We start from the raw sequence: 24,053 nt of genomic DNA on the forward strand, positions 1-24,053 counted from the left end.
ATGGGCCTGGCTCAAGTCTTCGGACCTTCGCCCTGAAGTGCAGGATAGATTGTCCGACCTGCCCTGTGTAGGAGACAATCTGTTCGGCGAACAGATTCAACGAACAGTGGCAGAACCCAAGGACTATCATGAGATCCTGAGACAGCTCTTTCTGATGCCTTCTGAGTATGCCTCCAAGAAGTCTTTCAGGAAGGATGCTAAAAAGTCATTCTTCCGTCCAAAGAAGTCCTATCCCCCACTGTCTAGGACTTGTTCCACGAGTCCTTTCCAAAAGGCCCAGTCTCGTCAGATACGAAAACAAAAGCCGCAAGCAGCTCCTCAGCAGGGCCCTGCTTCCGGTTTTTGACTCCTGCATAGAGAGCAGCAGCCAGCTTCCACTGCCTCACATACCAGTGGGAGGTCGATTGTGCCATTTCCACAACAAGTGGCACACAATCACCTCAGACCAGTGGGTCCTCGCTATAATCTCTCAGGGTTATCACCTGAACTTTCTCTCCATCCCACCGGACTCCCCACCTCGGCTGACGTGGGGAACATCTGACCACGCACCACTTCTGGAACAGGAGGTCTCCCTCCTTCTCCAGTCCAGAGCAATAGAACCAGTACCCTATTCCCAATGAGGCCTAGGATTCTATTCCCGGTACTTTCTAATCCCCAAAAAATCAGGCGGCGGTCGTCCAATTCTGGACCTACCTGCCCTCAACAAGTACCTCCAATGAGAAAAGTTCAAGATGGTAACCTTGGGTTCCCTCCTTCCTCTTCTGCAAAAAGGAGACTGGCTCTGCTCTCTAGACCTCCAGGACGCATACACTCATATTGTGATAACTCCATCTCATCGCAAATACCTGAGATTTCTGGTAGGCCCCCAAGCATTATCAGTACCGAGTGCTTCCATTCGGCCTCGTGTCTGCACCATGAGTCTTCATAAAATGTCTCATAGTAGTTGAAGCCTTCCTTAGGACTCAAGGTGTTCACGTCTACCCCTATCTAGACGATTGGTAGATCAGGGCTCCCACTCAGCAAACTGCTCTGTCGTCCCTGCATCTTACCTTACACACCCTGATTTCGCTAGGATTTCTTGTCAACTACGACAAATCCTACTTAGTCCCATCTCAAATCTTATCATTCATAGGGGCAGACTTGGACACCTTGCAGGCAAAAGCTTTTCTACCTCGACAACGAGCTCTCACTATAGTCTCTCTCGCACACCAGCTGCGGTCTCAGTGCTACACGACTGCACGCCGCTTTCTCATCCTACTGGGACACATGGCGTCCTCAGTCCAGGTCACCCCAATGGCCCGCCTAGCCATGAGAGTCATGCAATGGACTCTAAGGTCACAATGGACTCAATGCATGCCCCTGTCGACCATTGTCCACGTCACAGACTCACTCCGTCAGTCTCTTGCCTGGTGGAAAAATCAGATCAATCTCCTCCAAGGCTTGCCCTTCCAGCCTCCAGACCCTCAAATAATTCTCACCACCGATGCTTCCAGTCTCAGCTGGGGAGCCCATGTGGCCAATCTGCAGACACAAGGAAATTGGTCTCCAGAGGAAGCCAAACACAAAATCAGTTTCCTGGAGCTGCGAGCAATCAGATATGCTCTCAGGGTATTTCAGGATCGCCTCTCCAACCAAGTCATCCTGATTCAGATGGACAACCAGGTGGCCATGTGGTACATCAACAAACAGGGAGGGACGGGCTCCTACCTACTGTGCCAGGAAGCTGCGCAGATATGGGCGGAGGCCCTCTCCCATTCGATGTACCTCAGGGCCACCTAATTGTCGGGAGTGGACAATGTGTTGGCAGACAAGCTAAGTCACGCCTTTCAACCTCACGAGCGGTCTCTCAACCCCTTAGTGGCGGACTCGATCTTCCAACAATGGGGTTACCCTCATATAGATCTCTTTGCAACATGTCAAAACCGCAGAGTAGAGAACTTTTGCTCTCTCACTCGCAGCCAACACTCACAACCAAGAGATGCGCTCTCCCTCTCGTGGGCGACAGGTCTCCTATATGCATTCCTTCCACTTCCACGTCTCTCAAAGATTCTCGTGAAGTTACGTCAGGACAAGGGAACCATGATCCTGATAGCACCTCACTGGCCACGCCAAGTGTGGTTTCCAATACTTCAGGATCTCTCCATTCGTAGGCACATTCCCTTGGGAAAGGACCCACTTCTGATTACGCAAAACAACGGTGCCTGCGCCACTCCAATCTGCAAGCCTTGTCCCTGACGGCATGGATGTTGAAAGGTTAATCTTTCAGCCACTTAACCTTTCTGAATCAGTTTCCCGTGTCCTGATTGCTTCACGGAAGCCTTCCACGAGAAAGTCTTATTCTTACAAATGGAACAGGTTTCAGTTATGGTGCTCTTCTCAATACCTTGACCCCTTTACCTGTCCAATCACGAAGTTTCTGGACTATCTCTGGCACTTGTCGGAGTCAGGTCTAAAAATTTCCTCCATCAGAATGCATGTCAGTGCGGTGGCCACTTTCCATAAAGGTGTTGGGGATGTTCCTATATCAGTACAACCCCTTGTAACACATTTTCTGAAGGGCTTGCTTCACCTCAAGCCTCCACTGCGTCCTCCGGCCCCTTCTTGGGACCTCAACCTGGTTTTAGGAAGGCTCATGAAACCACCATTCGAGCCTCTCCAATCCTGTGAACTTCGCTATCTCACATGGAAAGTGATTTTCCTTTTGGCAATCACTTCGGCTTGCAGAGTTAGTGAGTTACAGGCCCTAGTTACCTATCCGCCTTACACTAAACTTCTGCAAGACCAGGCAGTACTCCCCCCTCACCCTAAGTTCTTTCCTAAGTAGAGTTTCATCTCAATCAATCCATTATACTACCTACCTTTTTTCCCAGGCCCCATTCCAATCCAGGAGAGCAGGCTCTGCATACCCTTGACTGTAAACTGGCTCTAGCAATCTACCTAGACCGTACAGCTGCCCACAGGAAAAGCACTCAATTGTTTGTCTCTTTCCATTCCAACAAATTGGGGCAGCCTATGGGTAAGCAGACTCTCTCCTGGTTAGCGGACTGCATATCCTTTTGCTATCAGCAAGCAGACATTCCGCTTCAAGACCGTGTTAAAGCACACTCTGTGAAGGCCATGGCGACTTCAGTAGCACACCTACGTTCGGTGCCGCTTCCTGACATTTGCAGGGCTGCCACCTGGAGTTCTCTCCATATCTTTACAGCCCACTATTGCTTGGACAAGGCCGGAAGACAAGATTCCATCTTCGGCCAATCTGTCCTGCGTAACCTATTCACAACTTGACGTACCAACACCCTTCCGCCTGCCCGTTAGGATTCAGGATGCCCTCTACCAAATTCTACCCCAGTTGTTCTGCCTGTTGCACATCTTTGGGTACATTTGGTGCATACTCTGACATCCTCAGCTCGGTACTCACCCATATGTGAGGACTACCGTCCTGTGAAAAAGCAAATGTTGCTTACCTGTAACAGGTATTCTCACAGGACAGCAGGATGTTAGTCCTCACGAAACCCGCCCGCCACCCTGCGGTGTTGGGTTCGTTACGTTTCTTATTTTATTTTTCGGCACTTCCTGTAGCTTTTTAAACAAGACTGAGGGGGGACCCCTGCTGGCTGCAGGGTTGGTGCCATGCTGGGCATGCCCAGTAGGGGCCAGTCAAAGTTCTGGAAACTTTGACAAAGGTATTCCGTGATTGGGCTCCATCCTGTGATGTCACCCATATGTGAGGACTAACATCCTGCTGTCCTGCGAGAACACCTGTTACCAGTAAGCAACATTTGCTATTTGTTGTGTTTTCTCAAGAGGACATGCATTGCTGGAACACTGCTGTCTTTTCATAAGTAGGGCTATTGAGCCCTACTTATGAAAAGACAGGGGTTACTGTTACTGAGTTGCTGTTACTGAGATAACACCAGTTCCTGTTACTGAGTTGCTGTTACTGAGATAACACCAGAACTAGAATATCTTTTTTGCAGGGTGAGTTGTATGGGGAATGTCGTAATTCTGCTTTACATCCATTATTGTGGGTCAGGGGGGGTTCCCGTGGATGCAAACTGTACTTTTACATCTAGCCCCGTGACGATCATGGGTTCAGTGTGTCATGCATGTGAGAACCATCTGTCAGGTGTGTCCAGACAGAAAAAAGTTTGAGAACCACTGCACTAGATACTTGTGGGGTGGTAAATGGGCCCGGATACCTTTAAAAACTCTCATGAAGCCCAAAAAGGAGGGGGGATTAAATTGTTCTGATTTAGAGGCCTATAGTTATGTAAGTCTGTTGAGGCATATTTGAGACTGGATCTATGACACTGAATGGTGCTCTCCTTTGGAACATTATAAGAACTGGTTGGCCCCCTATGCTCCAGGTGCAGTGTTGCAAATTAAGGAAATACTACTTCCCAAGCATATAGTGTGGTTATCCGCCCCTTTCCCATGGCATGGAAAACTATATGTAAATTTCTCAAAGTGATGTCAGGGTCTACTGTCTGCCTATTTGAGGATGCCCCTTATTCCAACCGGGCATGGCTCAAGAACTTTTTCAAAAATGGTCTCTGAGTGGATTGAAGTCAATATTTCAGTTAATTAATGAAGAAGTCACCCCGAAACAGGTCCTAAGTTTTATAGATCTTCAGGAGAAATATATGCTTCCACATAATGACTTCTATGGTTACTTGCAATTGAGACCCTACATATTTGAAGAACTGAAACTATACCCTAACTTTTTCCAATCTCAGGGAATCCAAAATTTGTTGAAGGGCCTGGATGGTAAATGTAAAAAATGTACCCAATTTTATACAGTGATTATGGCCCTTGCTCCACTTCCGGACTTAACATCAGTGGTAACAAAATGGAACAGGCATCTCCCACATGAGATTTCACAGATGGACATGCGCTCTTGCTTTCAATGAATCCCCAACACAGTGGAAAATGTAGCACTAAGAGATAAGCAGTATAAATTTCTCCACCAAGCATACTACTCACAAAGTAATGCTTATCACATGGGGGTAGTCACTGAAGAACTGTTTACTCGTTGCTCTCACTCCATTCCGGATTTCTACCATTGCTTCTGGTCATGCCCCATATTACAGCAATTTTGGGGATATTTGCAGAATCTGGTAATTCAGCTCTGGGGGACATCTATTCCCCTAGAGCCCAGTATATGGCTTTTGGGGCTGTTAGATGACGCTATCTATGAACTTCATGAAGCTTAACTTAAATTGTTGGATAAAATTATGCTAGTAGCAAAAGATAACATTTTGGCACAATGGACAATACCAGTGTCATTACTCTTAAGTAATGCATATAGGAGACCTGTCGCCCACGAGAGGGAGAACGCATCTCTTGGTTGTGAGTGTTGGCTGCGAGTGAGAGAGCAAAAGTTCTCTACTTTGCGGTTTTGACATGTTGCAAAGAGATCTATATGAGGGTAACCCCATTGTTGGAAGATTGAGTTCGCCACTAAGGGGTTGAGAGACCACTCGTGCGGTTGAAAGGCGCGACTTTGCTTGTCTGCCAACACATTCCAAGGGAATGGAAGCAAAAATTTCAGAAGTTATTACATATGGAATATTTGACTGCAAAACAACGATCTGCCAGACCCAGATGAAACTTATATAGAAGGATTATGTGAAGCTGCTCCCAAAAGAAGTAACTTCTTATCTCAACCTCCAGAATACAGAACTGAAAACTGAAATCCCAAAAACCTGGTCTTTTACGTTAGTGTGCCCTCTCAATACGAACCCAGTGTCCCTAGGTGGGGGGGGGGGAGGGCTTAAGGGAGGGAAGAGGTAGGCGGGGGGGAGGGGGAGGAGTAGGCGACTAGATAATATTAACAAAACCAACAGTATTCAAAGGTTCTTTATTAGTACGCTGCATTACTGCAAAGAAGAACAGGCAATATATCGGTTTGGACATATATTTTCATTAAGTAAAACATTTATATGTGTGTATGTAAAGATGGTCTGCGAAAGCTAGTCGGCAGACAATGTTACAACTTTGTTTCGATTGGCAGATAACTTGTTAGGCTTGACAAGTTGTATGTTTATATGTTGATATACTGTTAATAAAAATATTCACACAAAAAAAAAGTGAAGATGCTGGTGGGACTCGTTGAAATGCTCTTCAAATTTATTTTATGATCTGTGGGACAACTATATGGATAACCTTGAAGAAGCCTTGTTTGACGAAACATGTTGGGTCCCTATGAAGAGTGACTGATTTACTATCAACCACCAACTTGTGATTTATAATTTCTCTAATATTTATCAGACTTTTAAATAATACTGTAGTCTGTTGCGACTTTATAAGTGGTGATTAGTACACAATCTAGAGTGTTTCCCGTTTTTTCTTTTTCCTTCCTTTTTTCCCCTTATTTTGGGGGGGAGTTCATGGGGTTTTTTTCTTTTTGGTAGTTTTTTGCATGTTGTATTTTGTTTTTGTATTTTTAGATATATATATATATACATTTTATCTCCCACTGATATCTTTTCATTGCTTTTGTCAGTGTTGTCTTTTTGGTTTCATTAATGATTTATATTTGAGTGATTTGATATTTAGATGTACAAGTTATTTTTCATATTGTAATTAATATTTCCTAGCGTGTAGCAGATGGACTCAGGACCAATGGGTATAGTGTGCTCCTGATAGCAGTTGGAAATGGAGTCAGATTTCAATCTGACGTCAGCACTACATATACCAGTGCACGAGGCTTTGCTCTCCAGTTTTTTCCATCTCCATAGCTGTTCGGGACTTGACACACGCTTGCACAGCGATAGAAAACCAAACTCCAAATTTAAAGAAGAAACAAAGAAAACCTTACCTCCAAAACGAGCCCCGTTCTCCTGCGGTGATACCCAAGGATCCCTCCCCCAGTCGAGATTTCCTGAGGTGATTTCCGAGATCCCTCAGAAGTAAGCCTCTGTCCCGGCGTGGACTTAGCCCCCAGAAAAGGGAGCGGCTGAGAGGCAGCCTCGGTCCGGTAGCCAACCCAGCTTGGACTTAGCCCCCTGAAAAGGGAGCGGCTAAGAGGCAGCAGGTGCAGAACCGAGCGAGGCGGTGAAGGTATTTCCCTCTCCCCCCACAGCCGGAGACCGCCCGGCAGAGGACCGGAAAGCGCCGAGACAAGGTAAGGTAGAAAACTTTCTCTAAGTCTCTGGTCTCCGAGGCTCGGACAGCCGCACAGATCGTCCCTCCGGCGTCTGTACAATCGGATTGAGCAGCCCCGTCAGGGCTAGACCCCGATCCGGCAAGAGGGTCCTCCCACGTGGAGACCCCCAGAGAGGGCCGCCATCTTACAACGTGGTCGCTGGCACCTTTCCCCACCTTGGTCACTGCATCGTCCGCACAACTGAGCCGTGCGCACAGTGGCCAGCCAGGCGCACGCATCTGCGCCGTGCACACAGCAATGCGCACATCGGGGCCAGGCACACAGCAGCACGCTCAAGGGTGCCGAGCTCATAACTAGGCCCGTGCGCACAGCCACGCACGCATCTTCTGTTCCGACGCACACAACATAGGCGCATCCGGAGCGCATAACCAGGCCTCCTGGCACGCACACCTGTACAGGATACACGCACAAATCAATGCACCGCCGTCCAGGACAGCTAAAGGTCAAGCCCTCTATCTGGCATGCCACCTGAGAGCAGCGCAGCCCGAAGTGACTTCTGCCTTGTGCCTGCTATGTGAAGAAGCTCAGGGGGAACCGAGACAAGGACCCCCTCAGCCTGTAGAGGACTCCGGATCCACCAGCGAGACTACCCCGGACCTCTCTATTCCCGACTCGGCCCCTCCACAGTGGGGGCCCTCAGGGAGCGCCATTGGACCCAATGCGGTCCCAGGCAACTTCACTTGGGCGGGATTCTTCGCTGAGCTGCAATCCTACATCCACGCACAGACAGGGCCACCAGCGGCACAACCACAACCCCCGCCAGTGGTTCAGAACCTCCCAGGCCCCTCCCCGCCTCCACCAGATGAGCCTCCCTTGGACAAATACCTTCCCTTAGTGGACACAGATGACTCAGAGGAGGAATCAACCCCTGGAAGAGGGGGAAATCCCTCCAGGAAAGGAACCGTATTGAACCATGATGCGCTTCTTTCCAAAAGACGAATTATCAGATCTTGTAGCCACGAGTCTGAAGGCATTGACCATCCCGGACACATGCAACACAGCAGAGTCCAAGGTGAGCCCCTTCCTGGCCGGGCTCCGCCAGACCTCACGCCATTTTCCTACACTACAGGCCGTACAACAACTGATCGACCTGGAATGGGACACTCCAGAGGCTACCTTTAAGGGAGGACGAGCCCTAGAAGCTCTCTACCCCTTGGACCCCGCAACGAAGGAACTCCTGAGGTTTCCCAAGGTCGATGCCCTGGTCTGCGCCACCACAAAGCGCACTACCATACCAGTCGAGGGAGGAGTTTCACTCAAGGATGCCAATGACAGTCGGCAGGAATCCATCCTCAAGCAGTCTTACGACGTATCAGCTATGACCTTACAGATTGCTGCCTGCTGCACCATGGTATCACGCACCTGCCTGGCTGTGGCCAGGGATGCAACTACGCCAATCGAGGCATTAGACCCATCAATATCATTCCTTACAGATGTGACCTCAGACCTGGTACACACCTCAGCCAGGAGCCTCTCGTCCATAGTGGCAGCCAGAAGACAGCTGTGGCTCCAAAGCTGGTCAGCCGACGCGACCTCTAAGATGAGGCTCATGAGAATGCCTTTTAGAGGAACACTACTGTTCGGAAGCGAACTGGACAAATTAGCTGACAAGTGGGGCAAGTCCCCAGTACCCCGTCTACCGGAGGACAGAAACAAGAGGAACCAACACCCCTCTCCCCGGGCACCCAAGGGCAGAGGATCCCAGCGTTTTAGACCATACAAAAATACTTACTAAGCCCCTCGCCCCGCCAGCAGGGGACAGTCCTTTCGGAACAGACACAACAAAGAGGAGATGGCTCGGGACCGAGCCCCAGACGCAGCATGCAATGAGAATCAGCAGACCCATCTACAGGAAGAGATCATAGGGGTTAGACTTGTCCTGTTCTACCAAAGATGGGTCGAAATAACATCGGACAATTGGGTCCTATCCATCATCCGAGAGGGATACTACCTGGACTTCCACAGCATCCCCCCGGACAAGTTTGTGATTTCTCCGTGCCATGACCCCTTCAAGAGGAAGGCAGTGGAAACCACACTATCAAAACTTCTTGCCCTAAAGGCAATAACACCGGTGCCCATGCACCAACAAAATTCTGGGCACTATTCCATCTACTTCATCGTGCCCAAGAAAGAAGGAACATTCCAGCCCATACTGGACCTCAAGACAGTCAATCGCTACCTGAAGGTACCCCGCTTCCGCATGGGAACCCTGCGTTCGGTCATAAAGGCGGTACAACCGGGAGAATTCCTGACCTCCTTGGATCTGTCAGAAGCCTATCTCCACAAACCGATCCATCGCATCCATCAGCGTTTTCAATGCTTCGCGATATTGGGCCATCACTACCAGTTCCAGGCCCTACCATTCGGGCTAGCTACAGCTCCCCGAACGTTCACCAAGATCATGGCGGTAGTAGCGGCGACACTGAGGAAAGAAGGGATCCTCGTGCACCCATACCTGGATGATTGTCTGATCAGAGCGAAATCGCCAGAGGAAAGCAATCAAGCAACCACCAGAGTCAAGGAACTACTGCAGAGCCTCAGGTGGGTCGTCAGCACACCCAAGAGCCGTCTGCAGCCCTCCCAATCCCTAGAGTACCTGGGAGTCCAGTTCGACACCACATGGAACAAAGTCACCCTTCCCCCCACAAGGAGAAGGAGATTGATGGAACAACGGGCATTGTTGAACTCCACTCTTCCCACGGCATGGGACTATCTCCAAGTCCTCGGAATCATGGCATCAACCATAGAAGTCATCCCGTGGGCAAGGGCCCACATGTGGCCCCTACAACATTCCCTACTGTCATGGTGGAACCCGATGTCTCAAAACTACTCCACCCCCCTCCGGCTACCGGTGAAGGTTCGGAACCAGCTACAATGGTGGCTACAAGAAGACCATCTGAGCGAGGGAACGAGCGTATCCCCACCGAAATGGACCTTGCTCACCACGGATGCAAGCCTGCGGGGATGGGGAGCCCACTGCCAGGAATTAACGGCTCAAGGACAATGGAACAAAGAAGAGTCAGCATGGAACATAAACAGACTGGAAGCTCGAGCAGTCAGACTAGCCTGCCTACGGTTCAGTCACAGACTCCGGGGCAAATCAGTCAGTCATGTCGGACAACGCCACAACAGTGGTTTACATGAACCGCCAGGGGGGAACCAGAAGCCAGCAGGTGTCTCTGGAAAAAAATCCCCTAATGGCGAGGGCATAATCAAACCTACAAGGGATATCAGCCGCCCACATCGCGGGAAAAGACAATGTCACAGCAGACTACCTCAACAGAGAGAGTCTGGATCCAGGGGAATGGACACTGTCTACATCAGCTTTCCAGCGGATAGTAAACCACTGGGGAACCCCAGCCATGGACCTTCTGGCAACCGGGTCCAACACCCGGGTTCCCAAGTTCTTCAGCCGAAGATGGGAACCTCTGTCCCAGGGAATCAACACCCTCATCCAGACCTGGCCACAGGAGGACCTACTGTATGCCTTCCCTCCATGGCCACTACTGGGCGGAATCATCCGCAAGATAGAACACCACAGAGGGCTGGTACTTCTAGTGGCCCCAGACTGGCCAAGAAGACCGTGGTATGCGGACATGCGAAGACTTCTGGCGGGAAACCCTCTATGCCTACCTCCACACAGGGATCTACTCCAGCAAGGAACGATCCTTCACGAAGACCCAACGAGATTCTCACTTATGGTCTGGCCATTGAGAGGTCTCGCCTGAAAAAGAGTGGATACTCTGGACCAGTGATTGACACACTGCTCTGAGCGCACAAGTTCTCCACCTCCTTAACATATATACGAGTATGGAGAATATTCGAAGCCTGGTGTGAGGACCGCGACATCCTTCCACGGACAGTCAAAATCCCCATGATCCTGGAATTTCTGCAGGACGGCGTGAACAAAGGGTTGTCCCTCACTCCATCAAGGTGCAACTGGCTACCCTGGCCAGCTTCAGACCCAGGGTGGACGGCACCAGCCTAGTGGCCCACCCAGACGTCTCCCGCTTCTTAAAAGGGGTCAAGCACATTTGGCCACCTCTAAAGTGGCCGATACCCCTATGGAATCTAAATCTAGTGTTAGACTTCCTAGCAGGAGGTTCGTTCAGACCAACTCGCGGTCTGTCCTACGGCTCCTGACCTTGAAGAACAGCGTTCCTCGTGGCAATCTGCTCAGCCCATCGAATATCCAAACTTCAAGCACTATCATGCCGGGAGCCGTTCCTCAGATTCACGCCGGGATCCATACAGCTGCGCACTGTACCCTCCTTCCTGCCAAAGGTGGTTTCTCACTTCCATCTAAACCAAACCATCTCGCTGCCATCTCCAGACGAGCATAAGGACTTGGAAGACTCATGCCTTCTTGCCACCTGAATGTCGGCAGACTCCTAGTCCGATACCTGGAAAGATTGGAACCTGTAAGAAAGACGGACCATCTGTTCATTCTTCACAGTGGGAAGAAGCAAGGGGAAGCGGCCTCGCGGGCAACCATAGCCTGCTGGATCAAAGAAGTAATCAAGGTGGCCTATGTAGAGGCAGGCAAGCCTCCACCTCTACAAGTCAAGGCCTATTCCACAAGGACCCAGGCAATGTCCTGGGCAGAAACCAAGATGCTGTCACCCGCAGAGATCTGTCGGATGGCAACGTGGTCCTCCATCCACACCTTCTCGAGATTCTATCGCCTGGATGTTCAGGCCAAGGAGGACACAGCATTCGCAAAGGCAGTACTAAATGGGCCACGGGCAGCCTCCCACCCAGTTCGGGAGTAGTTTTTGTACATCCCATTGGTCCTGAGTCCATCTGCTACATGCTAGGAAATGTAGAAATTACTTACCTAATAATTTCATTTTCCTTAGTTTAGACAGATGGCCTCAGCACCCTGCCCATGGCTGCCTCGTAATCAAGAATCCTCGGGGGAACCTCCCCCCGAGTGCAACACAAGCACGGGTAAGCCAACCCTTATTTCTAGTTCAGACGCCCATATTACCAGGTGTTGGCACTTCTCGGTTGAGTGCCCTGGCGGTCTCCAGCTAGAAACCACGTCAACCAATCCGAGTAATCAAGTATCAAGTTAATCAAGTTACTCAAGTTAACCAAGTTAATCAAAATTATCCAAACACACATATATCCATAATTGCTTTTCGAGGAGAAAACTGGAGAGCAAAGCCTCGTGCATGGGTATATGTAGTGCTGATATCAGATTGAAATCTGACTCAGTCTCCAACTGCTATCAGGAGCACACTATACCCATTGGTCCTGAGTCCATCTGTCTACACTAAGGAAAATTAAATTATCAGGTAAGTAATTTCTACATTCCTTTTTATGTTATGTATTGATGATTTAATAGATTAGCAATAAATAGTTTAAAGACATGAGCCTTATGAACAGCTTTGAACTTTGGTTATATTTTTGGCCTTGCTATACTATTTCTTGAAACCCTTTAACTATCTTACTATATATATAAAAAAAAAAGTAAATTTATGATTAGAGTTTATGTATTCAGTGTTTCTCAGTTCAGACTTACAAAAAGATCAGTCACTGTTAATAATAATAATTTGTATTTATAAAGTACATTTCATCCAAACAAGATCCAAATTACAGTACTTCAGACATACATGCAGGCTGTTCTGGGATAAGATGACCTGATAGTTTTCTATAAGATAAACTTCCTATGACGCCTCTGCCCCCAAGACACGTCAGGTAAACTGTGGCACATGGAATAGGATCTCACAGAATGTCAATGGCTGCATGAATATTAACTCACTTTGCAGGAGTTCTTTTGAAACATGTAACTGTATTCCAGTTACTAGACAACAACTTCTTCCAACCTTCCTCAATATAAATATTGGTTTACTTGTATTAACCTATGATTACCATCACTTTAATTCAATACAGGAAGAGTAAATTAAAATAATGATATGGTTTTTAGTATATAACCCCTTGTGGCCACTAATAAATGGTTTATGCCACACTATACTGAGATTGCTCTCATGAACACAAAGCATAATAGTGCCACAGCAGCAATGACATTTTTTTTTAAACTTAGGCTAGGAATGCAGCACCCTTTCATTCAAACTAAACAATTCACGTTAGGGGCCTTAGTGCTCAGAGCCATCTAGGAGGCAGCAACAAGCATTAATACAACAGCCACAGAAAAGTGAAAAAGAGAGAAGAGTTGTGGAACCAAAAATAGTTTTAGCATATAGGGCATTTTGTATATGAGGGGTGAAAGGACAATAACTAATGAGGTAGGAGCTTAAAGATAAAAGACTGGGAGAGAAAGAAGTCTGAGTTACCAAATGATAGAAATAGGAAACTCTGGAAGAAGAGGATAAGGTTTGGGTACTGAGAGGGATAAAAGTAGTGGGAGGAAGAATTTAAAGAAAAGGAATTTGAGGAAAGCCACTGCTTATCTCTGGGCATGAGCAACATGGAATCTGTCTAGTATTTGGGATCCTGCTAGGTACTTGTGACCTGAATTGGCCCCTGTTGGAAACAGGATACTGGGCTTGATGAACCATTGGTTTGACCCAATATGGCATGTCTTATGTTCTTATGCAACTTTGGTAGGAGACAGTATTGGAAAAATTTAGAAGAGATCAGAAGAAGAAAAAAACAGAAAATGATGAAATTACAAGGCTAGAAAAGGGGAAGCAGAAAGAGCAAACTAATGTGTAGGGAAAGACATGAGCAAGAAGAAAAAGAAACACAAATGAAACAAACTAGAGAAGAGATCATTAGGAGATGGTAAGGGTGAGTGTATTTCATTGTATACTGGGCATACAAATCATAGAGAAAGAAAAGGGAGGATATGAGGATATGTGTAGGAGGCAGGGTTTGGTGAAGCATTTTTTAAAAGACAAGCGCTGTAGTGTGTTGTCAAGAAAGAAGTACCATCTCTTTAAAAGCAGCTTTTGTAATGGCATTTCTCTCATAGTATTGCATAGTTTAGATATTTTCATATCAAATATGATATTGACTTTACATTCAGATAAAAAGAGAATTTTAAAAAGCCATTTTTGCCATAAGAAAGCACAGTAGATGGTTTTCAGGAAATAGGTTTTATCATTTTTCCCTCTCATGGCATTCAAAACAATTGAATAAAAGTCACTACTTGTATGAGCTATGGTTTCCATTTTGACCATGAGAGGAAAAGAAAATGAAATTGATAAAATTGCTGCTATAGAACTTAATAGGATCTGCACAAGGAGCCTCCCAGTGATACTCCTGCCCTGGGTAGAAGTAACTATATGCAGGTTTTTGGGTTCTGGGTAGCAAATAAAAATGGCATGAATATGGGAAATAGCTCTTTGAAGATTGGTCCATGAGCAAAATAGAGGGCATTAACAGCACCTGTTCTGTCTCCATCAGCTATTTGCCCTGAATTTCAAACATTTTCTGACCATGTAACTGGGTAAATAGCTTGCTTGAAAATTGCCCATCCTGTATGTGGTCAATTTTCACAAGGATGTATGCACGCTCAGGGTGGAGTTAAGTCTAGGGAGGCAAACCCATAGTTTTGCATTTTCCAAAACTACACACATTTCACAGGGAAAAGGTATCCACATAAAAAACAGATGCAATTCTCTGTGGATACTTTTTCAGTAGGCAGTTTTCAAAGGAAGAATATGCATGCACTTTTCTTTGAGAATTGGTTCAAAGTTCACAGGTAAAAGTACCCACAGACTTTGCAACTATTTTGCAGAGTTTAGAAAATTGTCCCCTTAATGATTGGAAGTAACTCTGTAGGATCAGTTTATGTAGGTATCTGTAGGCGATTAATAAATAAATAAAATAAATGTAAAATGATGATGCCTTCTGGAATAATTTAGAAACAGAAGATGTTGACTGAATAGGACCATTTGGTCCATCCAGTCTGCCCATTTGTACCAGTCTATTTTGCTACAACGGATCCTGCTTTAGATTTGTCACCTCCCTCTCTTGCCCCTCAGCTAAGGTCTCATTTGTCTGCTTCAAACATATAAGCATAGTTGAATTTTAGCTCCTACCACTTATGTTGGAAATCTATTTTAGATATCCAACACCCTCTTGAAGGGAAACTATTTCTTCACACTCTCACAACTTGTTCTTGCTGATACAACGATATATTTTTTTGGAGAGGGAAAATAATTAAAAAATGTTTCAAATAAACCTATTTCAAATAAACTCCTGATTCTTCTAGTGAAATGCTTATTGTTCAGCCATATAGTTCAAGTCCATCTCCTTCCATCACAGAGCCCTCTGTTATTTGAAGATGAATCAGTTTGAAGAGGCCAAAGAGGACTGTGATCATGCTCTTGAGCTTGATGCTTGCAATATCAAAGCTCTCTATAGACGAGCTCTGGCTTACAAAGGATTACAGGTAATAGTTTGTTTGGTTTATTTTTTTTCTGAAATTCTACATGACAAATGAGAGATGCTGTCATCCACAGAGAGAGAGCTTTTTTTCTTCCTTAAATATAAAGCTAAAAAGCTGTATGCAATTTTTCACTATAAACTAAAAAATACTTCTGATAAAATAAAAACAAACTAAAACTGTGGAGAGCATACATTTTGTGTCATGACTGAAGCTCTCTTAACAAATGGAAGGCATAATGGCTTATAGTGTTCATTTTTCCACATTCAGTGATAGTATGGATGTACGGAGTACTATAAAGATCAATGAGAAACCACACTATTCTGGTGCTGTTATTAATGCTTCTCCCTTCAACAGACAACATGAATGGTTTGCACATGTTTCTCCAAGGGACAAGAAGGATGATTAGCCACAAAAGTAGGTGACAATATCCGACCGCACCAATGCAGAATATTTCCACAGCTTTCTAGAAAAGCATAGAAGGCTTTTCTGGGCATGTTCATGACTTCTTGCACAGCCACTGCTGCATGGGCCTCTTCAGATTTTATATTTTTTTGGTCATGGAGACACTGGACATATTTCATGGTGATTTTCTCAGCCATTATAAGTTATTAAGTTCATATGGGCCTCTTTATTCCACCTCCTGTCTCCTCTGGAAGACCTGTCATTTGCTCAGAGAATGATTTAGGATGTTCTCTTTAATTTAGATATAGCAAATGAGCCTAGGGCAGTGGTCTTCGCTATTTTTAAGGAGGGCTGCTTTGTTAGATCCAATGGAGCTGAAGCAGAGCCAGGTTGGGGGAAGGGGGCAGGTCTCTCGCCATGTGCCACCAGTATCATCAATCTAAGTGCATGTGAGTGTGCGTAGCATAAACTTCTGCCATGCTGTAGTGGACCTGAGTGTGTTCTCATCCAGAGGTGAAGAGGGATAAAGTGAGGTGAAAGCTTGATAATAAATGAGGTGAGAGAAAGGAAGTTGATGGAAGAAAATAAGAGGAAGGAGGCTGAGGGAGAGAAAATGTGAACAGAGTTCAAAACTATTTCTTACTTTTATCAGTACTGGAAATGCATGTGATATGATGCTTTTCTATTCATTTGATTGTATTTTTTTAAATGGAAAATGGAGAAAAATCTGAGCATTTGTCCCTGACAGGAATAGGTGGTTGACTCCCCTTCCTCCCCCCTGAGCAGCTCACTGGAAGAACTGGGTGTGCTCCTGGGTGGCTTCCTCCCTGCAAACCTCAGAACCTGGCCACACCTCTTTGAAAAAAAAGTACAAGAAAAGACTGGCCTGCTGGGCTGAGGATGCTGTAGTTTCTGCGCTGGTTGACTGCTCCTGCTCCTCTGAATCTCAATCAGTGCAGTGAACTGGCCAGTCCCTGGAAAGGTCAGAGACCCGGGGCCTCTCAATTCACCAGTCCCTATGTTTTTTCCTGCTTCAGGATCCACGTGGAGAGAAGGCAGGGATCAGGGCTCACCACTGTGGTCTGCCATTCTGTGCCTTCTTACAGGGTGGGAGGGGGATTTAATTTCTGTACTACTGCGGTTCCACATGGTGGGTTGGCTGGGCTCACCACCACAGTCTGTCACTGTACATGCTGGGGAGAATGTTGCAGTCTGTTTCAGTTAAGTCCACATAGATGCTCTATGATTCACTACAGGAGCCAATAGCATGAGCTGGAGGTGGACCAATAGGAGGGCTGCTCAAAGAGTCTGCGGGAGCCACTATTGCTCCGCAGGCCTTACCTTGAAAAACACTAGCCTAATGCACCCTTATTAAGCTTCCTGAAGGTCTTCAATGCCCCTAAAAGGTTGGTAGTAGTGCCCATTCATCAACTCCAATTTCCTTCTAGATTCAGCAAGTCCCACTTGCCACATTGATCTGTAGTAGAAAAGGTCAGGAGACTGAAAATTCACTCTTCAGTGTCCCTGAGATGTGACTATATAGGAAGTTCTTTAAGAACATAGTACTAAGTTCCCACATAGCATTTTATCAGGTCTTTTTGGTCGAGTATATGCATTCTGTTCTGGAAGGGAAAAACATTTTTCTAAGCATTTTCTTAGGAGAAGCAAAGAGATTTTGTTTGTGACATGAACTCAGGAGAAGAGCATAGAAAGCATTCTGTCCTCTGCCATAGCAATAGGCACCCACAGGCTATCATGTCTGTCAGCCTCTACCTTTAAAGAAAAACCCTGCAGGAAAGGCTCACATACATGCCGTGTAGTGGAGATAATCTCTTTGAAGATAGAGAAGAAATGGTTCAAATCAAGACCATTGTACTACCCTTCAGATGCCCTTTGCAGTCACCTCTGATCCACCATTTACCACATGGAGGTTTCAGAGTGGACTAATAAGGAAATAGTGTTTTCCTCCACCCCTACAACAGAGCACCAGTTTGCATCTGCACAATCATAGAAGCTCAGGGTTGGGATTTCCACTGGACCACAGCACAGAGCAAGGAATTCTATCTTTGACCCAATACATATACCTATCGAGGGTCAGTTGAGGTTTTATGCAAACTATTGACCCATTATAACTTCGGACAGATGGGTCTTCCAGATCATACAAGAAGGCTACCGATTAACAGGTCGATACAGTAACGTGCGGTTAAAGATTCCCCGTCTGTAACGTGCTGGGAGCGCACAATACAGACGAGTAAGGCGATCCAGCGATACAGTCTCCAGTTTCACGCGTCCTTAGCACTTCGTAAAATAGACACATAACCCTTTCCGCACGCAGCATGTATATGATGTGTAAATGAAGGAATTAGCTATTCCCCTACGATACTGTAACGGGCGCTGATATTATCTCCTTAGTAACCCGCTGTTTTGCCGCGGCCTTAACCTGTTAGTTTACCGCCTCCCCCTAGTAGGTTTAGGACTGTGAGTCTAGTAACAAATCCATCGACACCGCTTAAGATACTCAAAAACAATAAAACAATTAAAAAAAAAAAGCGATACAGAGATGATCAAGAAAATGTAATGCTGTGGGACACATAAAACCTGTCAGAAAAAAAAATAAAAATTTTTAAATACCTGTCCGAGGGCCGCATGGGTCCAGGCGGCCGGTGGCGGAAGCCGGGGGGCAGGTGGTCGCGTGTTAAATCTAGGCCGGGTCGCACAGACGCGCATTCATCCAGGCGGAGGAGCCGGCGGCAAAAGCCGCCGGCTCCTCCGCCTGAATGAATGAATGCGCGCCTGTGCGACCCCTGCGATTCGGCGCTCAAGGCGTGACGTCACGACGCCCGACGTCACGGCATGTGACTGCCTTGAGCACCGAATCGCAAGGGTCGCACAGGCGCGCATTCATTCATCCAGGCGGAGGAGCCGGCGGCTTTCGCCGCCGGCTCCTCCGCCTGGATGAATGCGCGTCTGTGCGACCCGGCCTAGATTTAACACGCGGCCCCCCGTCTCCCGCCGCCAGCCGTCTGAAACTAACGCGCGTCCACCCGCCCCCGCCTGGAACAGGCGCCCACCCGCCCGCGACCTAGATTTAACACACGACCACCCGCCCCCCGGATCCACCGCCCGCCTGGACCCACGCGGCCCTCCGACAGGTATTTAAAAATTTTGTTTTTTACACTTCCTGGTGCCTGTCATTTCAAATGTCATTTGAAATGACATTTGAAATGACAGGTACCAGTGCACCCAGGTTACTGTATAGGCGCTGTATTAAGCGCCTATACAGTAAAATGGGTTGCGCGGGTATAACCCTTCCCTAACGCTTCACAGCCGCGGCATGCATTTGCATGCAATTAGAAGAGAGTATCAGGCGCTAGGTCAAGAGAACTGTGCGTGCGGGGAGGAAGGGTGCGCCTGACACTGGCGCACTGTTTCTACCGCGGCCTTACAGTATCGAGCCGTAAGTCTTTCAAAACTTCCTCCAAATCATACACAAAAGGGTCATTCAGAGTCCCTACAGCACCAGGATCTAATAGATTTGGAACTCACTTCCCATTTTGCAAGCCAATATGGTTGAATCTATCTTACTGCAGGAAAAATGGAAGGCATTTTATTTCAATTACCTTCTGGTTCCCAAGAAGACCAGAGGATTCTACCTTATCCTAGACCTTAGGGCCTTGAACAAATGTCTAGTCAAAAAAAATTTAAAGATTTTCTTGGGTATCATTATTTCCCTTCTGAACAAAGAAGACTGACTGTGTTCCCTGGATCTCAAAGATGTTTACACCCACATAAAGAAACATCCCAGCCACTGAAGTTATCTCAAATTCATAATCAGACAGCAATAACTTCAGTATTGTATATTGTCCTTTGGCCTTGTGTTTTCATAAAATATCTGCATATCTCTGCAGACTGGGTGTGTATGTGGTTCCATTCTTGAGCAATTGACTAATCAAGAACACATTACAGGGAAAAGCAAAGGAATTTGTGTGAAACCATCCAAGTGCTGGAGTGGCTAGGGTTCATTATAAATTATCCAAATTCTTTGTTAAATGTGAATCAGGCAAAAGTCTTCCTCCCCACCCACAAGATCAAATCAATATTGTTCTAATCCAGTTAACAAAGGCCCACATTGAGCATCTAACTCATGAGTTCAAGTACCAGACCTGGAAGGTTGTTGTTTTGGTGGTAGTTACTTCAGCCTGCAGAGTTAGTAAGCTGCAGGCCCTTGTGACTCATCCCATTACACTATGTCTCAACATCATAGGGAAGTTAACATAAGAGCATAAGAAGTTGCCATACTGGATCAGACCAAGGGTCGATCAAGCCCTCCTATTTCCAACAATGGCCAATCCAAGTTAAAAGTAACTGGCAAGAACTCAAAAATTAAATAGATCCCATGCTATTAATAGTAGTGGCTTTTCCTTAAGTCAACTTGATTAATAGCTTTTAATGGACTTCTCCAAGAACTTATCCAAACCTTTTTTAAATCCAGTTACACTAACTGCACTAACCACATCCTCTGGCTACAAATTCCAGAACTTAATTATGCACTGAGTAAAAAAGAATTTTCTCTGATTTGTTTTAAATGTGCTACTTATAACTTCATGGAATGCCCCCTAGTCCTTCTATTATCTGAAAGAACAAATAACCAATTCACATTTACCCATTCTACACCTCTCATGAGACCTCTATCATAATCCCTCCTTAGCCATCTCTTCTCCAAGCTGAACAGCCCTAACCTCTTTAGCCTTTCCTCATATGGGAGCCATTCCATCCCCTTTATCATTTTGGTCGCCCTTCTTTGTACCTTCTCCAATACAATTTTATCTTTTTTGAGATACGGTGACCAGAGTTGTACTCAAGTGCGGTCTCACCATAGAGCAATACAGAGACATTATGACATTTTATATGTTATTTACTATTTTTTCCTAATAATGCCTAACATTCTTCACACATGTCACAAATACCTGACTATGGTAATGTCAGACTTTCACCTGAATCAATCGCTAGGCCTACCAACATTTTTCCTTACACTATATGCTCCTAAGGATGGAGCAGCTCCATATCTTATGTTATACTATCCTACATATACATATACATATACTATCCTACGTATACATATACATATCCTAGTTATACGCCTCCCTGTTTTATTGTAACTGTAACTATTTTATGTTTTTTTAGCACCTATTATTTATTTATTTCGTTCACTGTTTATCACCCCACTGTTTATTGTAAACCGGCATGATGTGATACCCTCACGAATGCCGGTATAGAAAAAACTAAAATAAATAAATAAATAAATATCTTCTATCTGGAGTGAACCCAAGCCTTTAGAAAGTGCCCAGTGCTTTTTGTTTGTTTAGACTCTAGTAGATCTGATACTGCAGTAGCAAAATACACCATTTCCAATTGGATATGACTGTAACTCCTTTTTATTCACCCAGGCAAGATTGACCTTCAAACGAAATGTCAAGGCCAACCATGGTGCATCAGTTGCCAATCTAAGATCTACCTTCCTTGAGGAAATTTGCCAGGCTGTGATGTGGAGTTCAGTCCATAATTCACATCAAATTATCTGGACACACCTTGTTACTAGGTTTTGCTGGTCCATCCATCATGATCTTTGAGGTGTAGAGCCCAGCTCCTTCCTTCCTAGGACCCATTTTAATGATTTGGTTGTCTTTTTCATTGTCTGTGTACTAAATAAAATATATTAATTTCATAGGAGGGTGATACCAATGAAAAAAATATATTTGCCTTTTGGTGATTGTTGTCATGTTTGCCCCTTTGTTTGTTGAAGACAACCCCTTAGCCAGGAGTTCCACTTGTATAACTGGTGAACCTGCTTGTCTTCAGAGAATACAAAATTACTTACCTGTCATAAGGGTACTTTGAAGACAGCAGTACACTAATCATTCGAACCCTCCCTTCTCCCCTTTGGGAGTTGTTCTCTCTTTTCTATAAAGTTTGCTAAAAAGGGAACTGAAAGAAGCTGTGTGTCTACTGTAGCACAGGAAGAATAATGCATATGTAGTGAATTTTAGCTTGAAAAGTTAGTTACGCTTGGTGCCACAATCTCGTGGTTATCTGACCCGCTTGTGTGACTTGTGAACTGCTGTCTTTAGAGAACATCTGTTATGTGTAAGCAACTATGCTTTCATACTCTCTGATTAGGTGCTGAAATTTTCATCCCATATTATTAGCTTTGCTTATATAGAAACATAGACATGATGGTAGAAGAAGATCAACGGCCCATCCAGTCTGCCCAGCAAGCTTTTGCACTTTTTTTTTTCTCTCATACTTATCTGTTACTCTTGGCCCTTAGTAACCTTTTGGTTCTGTTTCCCTTCCCCCCTCCATTAATGTAGAGAGCAGTGTTGGAACTGCATCTAAGTGAAATATCTAGCTTAATTAGTTGGGGATAGTAACCACCGCAATAAGCAAGCTACACCCATGCTTGTTTACCCCAACTATGTAATTCAGTCCTTGTTGGTTGTTGTCTGTATATAGATCCACTTTTCTTCATCCCCCTGCCATTGAAGCAGAGAGCCATGCTGGATATGCATTTAAAGTGAAGTACCAGACTTTCTCCCCTGCCGTAGAAGCAGAGAGCTGTGCTGGATATGCATGAAGTATCAGTCTTTCTCCCTTGCCGTTGAAGCAGAGAGCTATGCTGGATATGCATTGAAAGTGAAGTATCAGGCTTATTTGGTTTGGAGTAGTATCCGCTGTAACAAGCAAGCTACTCCCTGCTTTTTTGTGAATAGAAATCCTTTTTTTTCCCCACATTACCTCTTGTCGTTGAAGCTTGGAGCAATGTTGGAGTCGCATAACTATGTATGTTTATTGAATAAGGGTATTATCTCCGGTAGTAGCTGTCATTCCCGCGAGCCACCCACTCTTCATACACATCCTCTAGACTTTTTGGATCCACAGTGTTTATCCCACACCCCTTTGAAGTCCTTCACAGTTCTGGTCTTCACCACTTCCTCCGGAAGGGCATTCCAGGCATCCACCACCCTCTCCGTGAAGAAATACTTCCTGATATTGGTTCTGAATCTTCCTCCCTGGAGTTTTAAATCGTGACCCCTGGTTCTGCTGATTTTTTTCCCCGACAGAAAAGGTTTGTCGTTATCTTTGGATCATTAAAACCTTTGAAGTATCTGAAAGTCTGTATCATATCACCTCTGCTCCTCCTTTCCTCCAGGGTGTACATATTTAGATTCTTCAATCTCTCCTCATAAGACATTCGATGAAGACCCTCCACCTTTTTGGTCGCCCTTCTCTGGACCGCCTCCATCCTGTCTCTGTCCCTTCGTAGACATGGTCTCCAGAACTGAGCACAGTACTCCAGGTGAGGCCTCACCAAGGACCTGTACAAGGGGATAATCACTTCCCTTTTCTTACTCAATATTCCTCTCTCTATGCAGCCCAGCATTCTTCTGGCTTTAGCTATCGCCTTGTCACATTGTTTCGCCGATTTCAGATCATTAGACACTATCACCCCTAGGTCTCTCTCCTGCTCCGTGGACATCAACCCTTCACCCCCCATCGAATACAGTTCTTTCGGATTTCCACACCCCATATGCATGACTTTGCACTTCTTGGCATTGAATCTCAGTTGCCATATCTTCGACCACTCTTCCAGCTTTCTTAAATCCAATCTCATTCTCTCCACTCCTTCCGGCATGTCCACTTCTGTTGCAGATCTTGGTGTCATCCGCAAACAGACAAATCTTACCTTCTATCTCGTCCACTATGTCGCTCACATAGATATTGAACAGGACCGGTCCCAACACCGATCTGTGCGGCACTCCGCTCAACACCGCTCTCTCTTCAGAGTAAGTTCCATTTACCATCACACGTTGTCGTCTGTCCATCAACCAGTTTGCAATCCAGCCCACCACTTTGGCCCTCACTCCTAAGCTTCTCATTTTATTCACCAGCCTCCTGTGCGGGACCGTATCAAAAGCCTTGCTGAAATCCAAGTAGATGACATCGAGCGCTCTTCCTTGATCTAATTCCCTAGTCACCCAGTCGAAAAAGTCAATCAGATTTGTCTGACAGGATCTTCCCCTGGTGAATCCATGCTGCCTCTGGTCCAGCAATTCTTCTGAC

At 45.8% G+C, this 24,053-nt stretch overlaps 1 protein-coding gene across 3 annotated transcripts in view; it reads left to right on the forward strand.

Moving 5' to 3' along the window:
• The window catches only part of SPAG1 (sperm associated antigen 1), a 283,883-nt gene that overhangs the window by 230,961 nt on the left and 28,869 nt on the right, over positions 1 to 24,053 (forward strand). For all 3 annotated transcript variants that reach the window (XM_029591799.1, XM_029591797.1, XM_029591798.1), the window contains exon 16: positions 15,407 to 15,533. In XM_029591799.1, the coding sequence (XP_029447659.1) occupies positions 15,407 to 15,533 (127 nt within the window). The remainder of the gene's footprint in view (positions 1 to 15,406; positions 15,534 to 24,053) is intronic.

This window comes from Rhinatrema bivittatum, chromosome 2, assembly GCF_901001135.1.
Source record: "Rhinatrema bivittatum chromosome 2, aRhiBiv1.1, whole genome shotgun sequence".
Classification (NCBI taxonomy): Eukaryota; Metazoa; Chordata; class Amphibia; order Gymnophiona; family Rhinatrematidae; genus Rhinatrema; species Rhinatrema bivittatum.